Genomic DNA, 12,465 nt, shown 5'->3' on the forward strand with positions numbered 1-12,465 from the left:
TGTCATTATAAGAGGATCAGTGCATGTAATTTCAAGTTCAACTTAAGTGATAGTTTTAACTGTAGTTTTCTAGATGCTGTTAGCAAAACAGCTTTTAGACTTTTTGCATTGAAGATAAGAAAATACTAATTTCATTATGTATCTTCAGAGAATCAACTAGTAGAGTAAAAGAGCGGTAGGGATGTTTCGCATTACTTGCTATGTGACTTGTCACTTTGACAATCACAAAGAGCAATCCAATGCCATGGTTTTTTTTTTTTATTATTACCATGCAGAAAAAATGTCAAGTATTAAATATGTCTGAAAGTATGTGGCTGATCAAAACCTTCTTCTCTTGATGTGTTCAATTTTAACATGTTATATTTAGCGTACGAGATTGTATCTAGCTGTAATTGTAAAGTCTGTGGGTTTTTTTCTCCTTATTATCCTGGAGTTGTGTGGTGTGTTTTTTTTCTCCTCTTTCCATTTAGATGCAGAGTCTGAAAGGTGGTACAGAAGCCATAGCCCATTTGGACCAGTTAGAAGCTGATTATTATGATCTACAGCTTCAATTATATGAAGTGCAGCTTGAGATCTTGAAATGTGAAGAGCTGCTGCTGACAGCACAACTTGAAAGCATCAGAAGACTGATGTCAGGTGCTTTTTATGCATTTTAATTAAGATGTAATCTGTGAAAGATAATTCTCTTCCTAAGAGTCTAGTAAAGCCTGTGGGAATGAAATGAGAACAGTTTCTTTACCATGTGAAGAGCTGGATCTTCTAACATAAGTACTGTTAAATTAAAATTTACACCTGTTTGTAAGGCATAAAACGCGGCGTAATGGTCAGCGGCGAGGCCAGCAGAGGCAACGGTAAGTCGGTGGCTAAGCACTAGATTGAGGCGGACTGGGAGGTTCCCGAGGCCCAGGAGCGCTGGGAAAGAGCAGAGGGACCTGTCCAGAGCCGGCGGCTCTCGCAAGAGAGGCTGACGCTGCGTGGGCGTTGCCAGGGGCAACCGCGGGAGATTTGAACGGCCCTGAGGAGCGCCAGCAACCAGGAGCGTGGCAGTTTGTGCAGCCCCCGTCTTCCTCTTCCCAGCTCGAGAAGGCTACTCAAGTGGTGGGTGTCGGCCCGGAGGGAGACCCAGGTATGGTTGCCACTCGGGTGAAAGCCATTGTTAGGAAAAATGTGGTGACGCAGACAGAGGTCCCATATAAACATGCAGCTGTCCAGGTCTCTGGCTGCAGGGAGTGCCTGAGTCTATCACTGATGATGGAGGGCAGCAGGGATGCCTCTTGTGTGAGGTGTGATCAGGTGGATGATCTGCTCAGCTTGGTAGTAGAGCTGAAGGAGGAAGTGGAAAGGTTGAGGAGTATCAGGGAGTGTGAGAGGGAGATAGACTGGTGGGCCCACACCCTACCATCCCTGAGGCAAAGGCAGCAGATGGAGGCTCCGCGAGAAGTGGAGGTTCCCCTGCCCTCCTGCCACCAGGCAGGAGGGGACTTAAGAGATGGAGGGGAATGGATACAGGTCCCTGCTCGGGGAGGCAGGCGAATCCCCTCCCGGTCTCCCTCACCTTCCCAGTTGCCCCTATGCAACAGGTATGGGGCTCTGGAACTTGAGGACCAGGTCAGTGAAGATCAGGGTGTAGATGAAGCCCTATCTAGGGAGGTGCCTAGGCCTAGTCGGGCAGCCCCACGCATTCTGACAGCCTCTGAAAAAAGGAGGGTAATTGTCGTAGGCAATTCCCTTCTGATGGGGATAGAGGGCCCAATATGCAGACCTGACCCATCCCACAGGGAAGTCTGCTGCCTCCCTGGGGCCCAAGTAAAAGACATTACCAGGGAACTCCCTGGTCTGGTTCGGACCTCTGATTATTACCCATTGCTGGTTGTGCAGGTTGGCAGTGATGAGATTGCAGAGAGAAATCCAAAGGCAATCAAAAGGGACTTCAGGGCACTGGGACGATTAGTGGAAGGATCGGGAGCACAGGTAGTGTTTTCCTCAATCCCTTCAGTGGCAGGGAAATATACTGAAAGGAACAGGAAAACACACCTGGTTAATACGTGGCTCAGAGGCTGGTGCCATCGGTGGAATTTTGGGGTTTTTGGTTCATGGGGAGGTTTACACGGCACCGGGCTTGCTAGTGACAGATGGTGTCCAGCTATCTCAAAGGGGTAAGAGAATCCTTGCTCATGAGATGGCAGGGCTCAGAAAGGGCTTTAAACTAGGTTTGAAGGGGGTAAGGGATAAAACTAGGTGCACCAGAGATGAGCCTGGGGGCAGCGTGCCGATGCTAGGGGTGGATTCGATAGGCCAGCTCAAGTGCATCTATGCCAATGCACGCAGCATGGGCAATAAACAGGAGGAGCTGTAAGCCATTGAGCAGCAGGATAGATATGACTTAGTCACCATCACGGAAACATGGTGGGATGACTCCCATGACTGGAGTGCTGCAATGGATGGCTAAAAGCTCTTCAGAAGGGATAGGCAAGGTAGAAGAGGTGGTGGGGTGGCTCTTTATGTTAGGGAATGTTTTGACTGTACAGAGCTACATGATTCTGATGACAAGGTGGAGTGCTTATGGGTGAGGATGAGAGGGAAAGCCAACAAGGCAGATATTGTGCTGGGAGTCTGTTATAGACCACCCAACCAGGTTGAAGAGACAGATGAATCATTCTACAAGCGGCTGGCAGTAGTGTCAGAATTGTGTGCCCTTGTTCTCATGGGGGACTTCAACTTCCCTGATGTCTGCTGGAAATACAACACAGCAGTGAGTAAACAATCTAGGAGGTTCCTGGAGTGTGTGGAAGATAACTTCCTGACACAGCTGGTAGGTGAGCCAACCAGGGGAGAAGCCTTGCTAGATCTACTGTTTACAAACAGGGAAGGACTGGTGGGAGGTGTGATGGTGGGAGGCTGTCTTGGGCTTAGCGACCATGAAATGATAGAATTCTTGATTCTTGGTGAGGCAAGGAAGGTGGTCAGCAAAACCACCACTATGGACTTCCGGAGGGCAAACTTTGGCCTCTTCAAGGCACTGGTTGAGAGATTCCCTTGGGAGACGGTCCTGAAGGGCAAAGGGGTCCAGGAGGAATGGTCATTCTTTAAGAAGGAAATCTTAATGGCTCAGGACCAGCCTATTCCCATGTGCCGCAAGTCGAACCGCTGAGGAAAACAACTGGCCTGGCTGAACAGGGAGCTTTTGCTAGGGCTCAGGAAAAAAAGGAGAGTTTATCATCTCTGGAGGAAAGGGCGGGCAACTTGGGAGGAGTACAGGGATCTTGTTAGATCATACAGAGAGAAAATTAGAAAGGCAAAAGCTCAGCTAAAACTAAATCTGGCCACTATCGTAAGGGACAACAAAAAATGTTTTTACAAATATGTTAACAGTAAAAAGAATCCCAAGGAGAATATCTATCCTTTAATGGATACAGAAGGGAACGTAGCAACCAGAGATGAGGAAAAGGCTGAGGTACTTAATGCCTTCTTTGCCTCAGTCTTTAATAGGGAGACCAGTCATCCTCAGGGTACTCCACCCCTTGAGCTGGAAGGTAAGGATGAAGAGCATAACATATCCCCCTTAATCCAGGAGGAAATAGTTAGTGACCTACTACGCCATCTGGACACTCAGAAATCTATGGGTCCCGATGGGATCCATCCAAGAGTACTGAGGGAACTGGTGAAGGTCCTTGCCAAGCCACTCTCCATCATCTATCAGCGTTCCTGGTCAACAGGGGAGGTCCCAGAGGACTGGAGGCTTGCTAATGTGACTCCCATTTACAAGAAGGGTCGGAGGGAGGATCCACAGAACTACAGGCCTGTCAGCCTGACCTCGGTACCAGGGAAGATTATGGAACAGTTTGTCTTGAGAGCACTCACATGGCAAGTCCAGGATAAGAAGGGGATCAGGCCCAGTCAGCATGGGTTTACGAAAGGCAGGTCCTGCTTGACCAACCTGATCTCCTTCTATGACCAGGTGACCCACCTAGTGGATGAGGGAAAGGCTGTGGATGTTATCTTCCTTGACTTCAGCAAGGCCTTTGACACTGTCTCTCATGGCATACTCCTTGAGAAGCTGGCGTCTCATGGCTTGGATAAGTGTACTCTTTGCTGGGTGAAAAACTGGCTAGATGGACAAGCCCAGAGGGTTGTGGTGAATGGGGTGAAATCTAGTTGGCGGCAGGTCACAAGTGGTGTTCCTCAGGGCTCAGTTTTGGGCCCTGTTCTGTTTAATATCTTTATCAATGATCTGGACGATGGGTTTGAGTGCACCCTCAGCAAGTTTGCAGACGACACCAAGTTGGGAGGCAGGGTCGATCTGCTTGAGGGTAGGGAGGCTCTACAGGGAGATCTGGACAGGCTGGATTGATGGGCTGAGGCCAATCGTATGACATTCAACAAGGCCAAGTACCAGGTCCTGCACTTTGGTCACGGCAACCCCATGCAGCACTACAGGCTTGGGGAAGAGTGGCTGGAAAGCTGCCCAGCAGAGAAAGGACCTGGGTGTGCTGGTTGACAGCCAGCTGAATATGAGCCATCAGTGTGCCCAGGTGGCCAAGAAGGCCAATGGCATCCTAGACTGTATCAGAAATAGTGTGGCCAGCAGAAGCAGGGAGGTGGTTGTTCCCCTATACTTGGCACGGGTGAGGCCGCACCTTGAGTACTGTGTTCAGTTTTGGGCCCCTCACCACAGGAAAGACATTGAGTTGCTGGAGCGTGTCCAGAGAAGGGCAACCAAGTTGGTGAGGGGCCTGGAGCACAAGTCTTATGAGGAGCGGCTGAGGGAACTGGGGTTGTTTAGTCTGGAGAAGAGGAGGCTGAGGGGAGACCTTATAGCTCTCTACAACTACCTGAAGGGGGGTTGTAGTGAGGTGGTTGCTGGTCTCTTCTGTCAGGTGGCTGGAGATAGGACAAGAGGAAATGGCCTCAAGTTGCGGCAAGGGAGGTTTAGGTTGGATATTAGGAAAAAATTTTTTTACTGAGAGGGTTGTCAGACATTGGCTGTCCAGGGAAGTGGTTGAGTCACCATTCCTGGAGGTATTGAAAAAGCAAGTATATTGGGTACTCCAGAACATGGTTTAGTGGGCATGGATGATGGTTGGACTCAATGATATTGAAGGTCTTTTCCAACCTAAATGATTCTATGATTCTATATGCATATATATACAGAAGTTTTGGTCTGGTTCTCGTTGTCTGTGTTTGGAAGTAAGCTTATAAGATACTATGTAAGGTTTGGAAAACTAGATTTAGGGAGGAGGGAATGTTTTAATTACCGGACTTGCCTCATTAAAAAAAATTGCATTGGCATTATTCATTTATTTGAAGTGATTGGTTTTCAAAAGGTATTCCTGCAAATTAGAATCCTTCAGCTAAACTGAAGTTTGTTGTATTGCCATGTCACTGATTTAGAGTAGTGATACAAACCTTATGTTTTGAGAACCTACTATATCCTGTGTACTTACAAACTATGGAATTGGTACAGGTAAATCATACAGCATTTTGAATCCAGTTCTGTCCTTTGGACCTTTTTATACCTAATGTTTTTATTCACACAAGCTCTGTTTTATTTAGTGCATAGGGCTTGCATAGCAAATTTTGTTATGGATAGAAAAGTCATTTAAGAGAGATTTGAAGCTGGGTTGTATTGTGAGTTGCCTCTGGAAAGAGAAAACACAGGTGTCACAGATTATTCTCACTGCTGTGTGAATCTTCTCCTCTCAGGCCTGTCATGGCAACAACATTAACTGCATGTATGGAGGATGAGGATTGAAAACTCTGTAAATGACTTCAAAGAAATGTGGCAGCTTTGCCTCTGTGGAGAGCTAGTTAGTGCTTTACTGATAGATAGTTGTTTGTACTTGGGAAATCAGACATTTAATTTTGGTACTGTATGGTTTTCTTACCTGCAGACCAAAGGAAATCCCTTGAACAGGAGGCTAAGAAATATCTATCAAAATCCTTTCTCTTTGATGTAGTAATAGTAAAACCTAAGGGCCCTTGGAGATTAAGCTTGCTGTAAAAATACCATAGGTCATTATGACTTGTCACTAATGTTTTCTCCAGAAATCTCAAAAGAAACCCCCAACCTGACTGAAAATAAAACCCCCAGTCAGTTAAACAACCCTCTCCTTCCCCCATGACAACAAAATAGTTCACTGTTCTGGCTTCCTTTGCTGTTTTAAATTTGTTAATTTAAATTAAAGTATTCTTTAATATTAAATCTAAAAGGATTTTTTTTATAGGCAGCTGTCAATGTTAGAAGGAATTACTGGTTTTTTTAACAACTCTCGGTTATATCTCATAGGACAGAAAATGAAAAATACAATTCCTAAATTGTATTTTGTTCAAGGGATGAAATTACCTCTTCAGACTTTACTCAGGCAGGGGGAATATAACAATTAATCTTGTGAAGAATGTGACACTGAATTGGCTACATCTCTTCAAGACTGTTCTGTACCTAATCTGATAATCTGAATAAGAGCGTCTCCAAAATATAGTGATCTTTTAATATGCATTGTTTCCTATGGAGTCAATTAGAAAAGAATGGTCTGTTGCATCTTCTGTTATGCTTCCTTTTTAAAGCGTAATTAGTCAGTAAAGTAATAGCCTTTTAATTGAACACATCTGTATGATTTGAAATACATGCATCTTAGTGACTTCTAGAGGCTGTTGCTATTCTTTACTCTTTGACTGTATTGGCTCTGCAGAGATATTTTGGAGAGTTTTGGATTCTGTCCTGATTTGAGGGACATCTGCAGAAGTACTAATGAAGACCCAACTGAGAATTTTTTGAGAGCATAATTTGATTTGATGGCCAGTTTGAATTTGCAAGGTCATAAGCTAGAAGAAAAACATTTTCTTTTGCAAATTCAGCACACTGGATCTGAAAAGTATCAAATGATAATAGATTGTCATACTACTACTGTTGTTTATAATTTTTTACTGTCATTAACCCATTAACCAAATACCTGCACTGTAATTCACAAAATGTGAATTTATTAGGTTAGACTTTTAAAGGGTCTTATCCTATCCATACATCCTTGTAAGATGTTTTTTGTGGCGGATGCATTGCTATCAACAGAGAATGTAATAGTTGGTTCCTGCTTTGGTTGGGGGGTGGATTCAACAAGTGTAAATGGTGTGGATCGTATCTAAAGAGGAATCATTCTAATTGTTTTATTGTAAGTGGTGGAGTCGTCAGAAGCTTAAGCACTTACCAAATTTATAGGCATTTGAAAAGCTCAAAAGCTGTTTGTTGAAAACTCTTGGAATGTTTGATGGAGGTTGCAATAGAGTTGCCAAGGTTTGTGGGGGTTTTTTGTTTTGGTTTTTTTTTGTTTTTGTTTTTTTTTTTCAAACAGTAAAACATAATTTAGCATTATGTTAGAACTAGGTAGATTTGATTCATTTGCAGCTGAGCTATTGGGGTTTCACTTGTATAATTCCTATCTTTAACTCTGTATGAAAGTGTTCTAAAACAAAATTTGCATGTAAATTCTTTCATTTTATGAGTGTGTAGCAAAATATAGTTGTTAGCCACGAGTTTTCTTTTTTACTCACTGATGTCTCAAAGTGGGTTCTAATGACTTGCCTGTTTTATGAATGGATGAAATTTTATGGTTTTTTTTAACAGAGCACTAAAGTAAAGACTCAAGTAGGTCTGTTTCTATTAGTTTTTATTTTAGGGTTAATGTAGTAATGTTCTTTCTTTTCTGGTCCTGCCATATCCTGTGGTGAGCTGAAATTAGCATGACACAATCAGAATTTTGGTTGCAGCGGAGACCTTACACGCTGTCCTGGGTTCAGCTGGGATAGAGTTAATTTTCACAGGAACCTGGGAGGGGGGGCACAGCCAGGACAGCTGACCTGAACTAGCCAAGGAGCTATTCCATATCATGTGACATTATGCTCAGTATATAAATGGGGAGCGGGCTGGGGGGGTGCGCTCTCAGCTTTTGGTGGTGGAAGTGGCGGAGCGTCGGGTTCCGGGTGGTGAGCAGTTGCACTGTGCATCACTCGTTTTGTATACTCTTTCATTAGTACCGTTGTTGTTGTTGTAACTTCTTTTTTTGTGTTGTCCCAGTAAATTGTCCTTATCTCAACCCACGAGGCTCCGTGTTTTGGTGGTGGTTTTTTTTTTCTTTCTCCTTTCTGATTCTCTTCCCCATCCCACCGGAGGGGGCGGGAGGAGTGAGCGAGCGGCTGCGTGGTCCTTTGTTACCGGCTGGGCTGAAACCACGACACACACAAATAACACAAAGTGACAACAGCTTTTAAAGTGGACAGTGTTCTGAAGAAAACCCTGCCCCTCTCCCCAAATAATCTAGTAGCAGGAGGAAGCTACAGTCTTCCTGAAAGGTATTTGATTGATGAAGGTGAAATGAGAAGGTTTGGTGGTACTGTGGAGTAGACACTTGACAGTCATGCCAGCTGTATCTACCTGTTTCAGCCAGCATTAATGCATATCCCTCTTGGTGTATTACAAAAATATCCTACTTGGTATGCCAGTATGTTGTAGTTTAACCCCAGCCAGCAACTAAGCACCATGCAGCCAGTGGGATGGGGAAGAGAATCGAAAACAAGTAAAACTCATGGGTTGAGATAAGAACAGATTAATAATTGAAATTGAAATAATAATAGTAATGAAAAGGAAGATAAAAAAAAGAGAGTGAAATATAACCCAAGAAAGACAAGTGATGCACAATGCAATTGCTTGATACCTGCTGACCAATGCCCAGCCAGTCCCTGAGCAGTGATCTGCCCCTCCCAGCCAACTCCCCCAGTTTATATACTGGACATGATATCATATGGTATGGAATATTCCTTTGTCCAGTTTGGGTCAGCTGTCCTGGCTGCGTCCCCTCCCAACTTCTTCTGCTCCTCCAGCCTTCTTGTTGGCTGGGCATGAGAAGCTGAAAAATCCTTGACTTGAGACTAAACACTACTTAGCAACAACTGAAACCATCAGTGTGTTATCAACATTATTCTCATACTAAATCCAAAATACAACACTATACCAGCTACTAGCAAGAAAATTAACTCTATCCCAGCTAAAACCAGGACACAGTGAAATAAGGAACAAGAGGCCCTTGCTTCTTCATCCCAACATTCTCCAAGGATTTATAATCATCACTCTTTCCTTCTTGGCAAGAGATGAGAAAGCAGCATTCAGAAATGAGGTCAATGTTATACTGAATGCTTCACTCAGGAGGCTAAAAATGATGAGTGTTGATAAAACTATTAGTAATGATCTCCTTTTCAGGCCTGTAATGCTTTGAAGGATTGCCTTGAAGTTACCCTCCCACTGCAGTCTCTGAGCAGTAGCAGTGACTGGGAGGTCAAAAACCTCTTAAGAGAGGATTTTTGGTGTTTTGTTGTCTAATTCCCCTTTCATGAAATTAATAGTAGGTTGTGGCAGAAGAATCTCATGCCAAAGACTTGAGAGAGCCTGTACATCCTGAACTTTGTAGTGAAGACCAGAGGATATTGCTGCACATCATGGGTCCCTTGTATTAGTTAAGAGACCCAAAGACATGTGTGGACATTGTGATCAAGTTTGACTACAGACACAATTGTACATTTACAGTTGCATTTGTTCTTTAATGCTCTGAGCTTACCTGAATACCAGGCTGTGCTTCATTGGTATTGATTTCTGTTTTTCATAAAAACTTTAAAGCCCTACAGTGCTTTGCTCTTTAGTGCTTTTCCTCTGACCTTTTGATTTTGCTTTTCTTCTGAAGGGACTTATAGCCTTCTTCTAAGTTAAATCTTGCAACTCAGTGGGGGAGGGTTGTTGAACAAAACAAAATGTCAATCAAATACAAACTATTGATTTGACTTTTTCATTGCTGATGTTTTTAAAACAGAGAAGAGAGATGAAGTGGTATATTATGACACTTACGAAAGTATGGAAGCCATGCTTGAAAAAGAGGATATGGCAACATCTGTACACTTGCAAAAAGAGGAGTTGCAAAAGTTACAACAAAAAATCCGCCAGCTGGAAGCAAGGCGTGGACGTATTTCATCCAAGAAAGCCTACCTCAGAAATAAGAAGGTATTATTAAATTTCAAATTTCTAGCATAATTAGCAAATTTAATAAAACTTCAAAATATTTCATTTCAGATATGTCCTGGGTTCAGCTGGGATAGAGTTAATTTTTACAGGAACCTGGGAGGTGGGGGGCATAGCCGGGGCAGCTGACCTGAACTAGCCAAGGAGCTATTCCATACCATGTGACATCATGCTCAGTATATAAATGGGGAGCCGGCCAGGGGGAGCTCTCTCGACTTTCGGTGGGGGAAGTGGCGGAGCGTCGGGTTCCGGGTGGTGAGCAGTTGCACTGTGCATCACTCCTTTTGTATACTCTTTCATTAGTACCGTTGTTGTTGTTGTAACCTTTTCTTTTTGTGTTGTCCCAGTAAACTGCCTTTATCTCAACCCTCGAGGTTCCAGGTTTTTTTTTTTCTTTTCTCTCCTCTGTCTCCTCCCTATCCCACCGGAGGGGGGCGGGAGGAGTGAGTGAGCGAGCAAGCGGCTGCGTGGTCCTTTGTTACCGGCTGGGCTGAAACCACGACAGTCCTTTTTGGCGCCCAACGTGGGGCCCGAAGGGTTGAGATAACGACAGATCTGGCCAGAGTGTGTTGAAACAAATTTGTCATACGCATTTCTTATACTAGATAAATAGATGTGAGTCACAATGTTGATTCATTTGTTTACATGGTGGCGTTTTGTAAGTTCTTATATGCTCTATGTATTGCCTGTAGTTACGTTTCTCACCTCTGGGAGAGCGACTGGGATTATCATTTTGCTGTACTGGGCAATGTCGACTTGTGAAATGATTACATCACTGGTCATGAGGTTAAGCTGGTATCTGTATGAGGCAGTGATATCATTTCCATACTTTGGGCACCTTCTGTCGGATTTTATTGGTAATTACACCCAATCCATGGGGAAGTTAGGGGGGGATACTTCCCCCCGTCCGTTTGCCTCCCTTCTCTCCTTCCGACTAATTACAACAGCTTTTGAGAATTTTGAATATCCTTGGGATGCGCAAGCCAGTGTGCTGTTAGTGCTATGCCTCCTGACTATGTTTCAGGTCTTGTTTAGGGCTACAAAAAGGCTTTTTAAGAGTACCACCCAGAGATATGTCCCAAAGCTGGATATTCATGGGTGGCATGGCATGTGGGAGGATATGGGCGGGTATCTAGAGAACTTCTCACCTCCAGTGGCTTGGAATTTCACTCCCAAACAACTACAGAACCCTCATGAAGTGATAGAATATTTGAAAGAAAAATGCTGTGGCTATTCCAGAGACGTACAACTCGCTGCACTGTGCTGGGCCCTGCCCAGTATCTACCAAACACTGCTTGATATTAGGCAGCACCCTCAGGGGGAAAAGGGGGAAAAGATGGAAAACAGGGCGACAGGCACCGTGGCTACCCCAACCCCGGTGATAGAGACTGCAGCTAAACCAGAGAACCAACCTGTGCCAGTATCAGTCGCCCCTGTACAGAAAAAGAAACACACAAAGAAATCAGTTCGCTTAGTGAGAGATGAAGATGAACCAGGGTCATCGCGAGAACAGGAGGAAGAGGCAGAACCTGAAATAATCACCCGATCTCTTTCCCTGAGTGAGTTGCGTGACATGCGAAAAGATTTTAGCCGCCACCCAGGTGAGCACATTGTTACCTGGCTGCTCTGATGCTGGGATAATGGGGCTAGTAGTGTGGAATTAGAGGGTAAGGAAGCCAAGCAGTTGGGATCTCTGTCTAGGGAAGGGGGCATCGACAAGGCGATTGGGAGAAAAACACAAGTCCTCAGCCTCTGGAGGCGACTTCTCTCAGGTGTAAAGGAAAGATACCCCTTCAAGGATGAAGTTACATGTCACCAAGGCAAGTGGACCACCATGGAGAGAGGTATCCAGTACCTGAGGGAATTAGCCATGCTGGAGGTGATTTATAATGATCCAGAAAATGGGCACTCACCCACAGATCCAGATGAAGTCCAATGCACACAACCGATGTGGCGGAAGTTTCTACAAAGTGCACCACCAACCTATGCCAACTCATTGGCAGTAACGTCCTGGAAAGAAGGCTATGGACAAACGGTGGATGAATTGGCTGTCCAACTCCGGCAATATGAAGGAAGTCTCTCTTCCTCCCTATGGGCCTGTGTCTTGGCTGTAGAGGAATTGTCCCAAGAGTTCCAGCAATTCAGAGTGGATATGTCCTCCTCCTCACCTGTACAGGCCTGCATTGCAGTTATTGGGCGTGAGCATTCCTCTGCCCAAGAGAGAGGAGAGAGAAAGTACACACGACAGGCTAACCTATGGTTTTACCTGCATGACCATGGGGAGGACATGAGGAAGTGGGATGGAAAACCTACCTCAGTCCTGGATGCACAGGTACAGGAGTTGCGAGAAAAAGCAACCAGAAAAGAGGAGTCTTCTTGGAAAACTGCTGCTCCAGTTTCCCGTGAGCAGT

General features: G+C 44.6%; 1 protein-coding gene across 1 annotated transcript in view; it reads left to right on the forward strand.

Moving 5' to 3' along the window:
• LOC138683275 (junction-mediating and -regulatory protein-like) overlaps positions 1 to 12,465 on the forward strand; it is a 114,817-nt gene that overhangs the window by 70,908 nt on the left and 31,444 nt on the right. The window contains 2 exon segments of the mRNA XM_069774845.1: positions 471 to 636; positions 9,849 to 10,036. Of these exon segments, the coding sequence (XP_069630946.1) occupies positions 471 to 636; positions 9,849 to 10,036 (354 nt within the window).

The sequence above is a fragment of the Haliaeetus albicilla genome, chromosome W, assembly GCF_947461875.1.
Source record: "Haliaeetus albicilla chromosome W, bHalAlb1.1, whole genome shotgun sequence".
Classification (NCBI taxonomy): Eukaryota; Metazoa; Chordata; class Aves; order Accipitriformes; family Accipitridae; genus Haliaeetus; species Haliaeetus albicilla.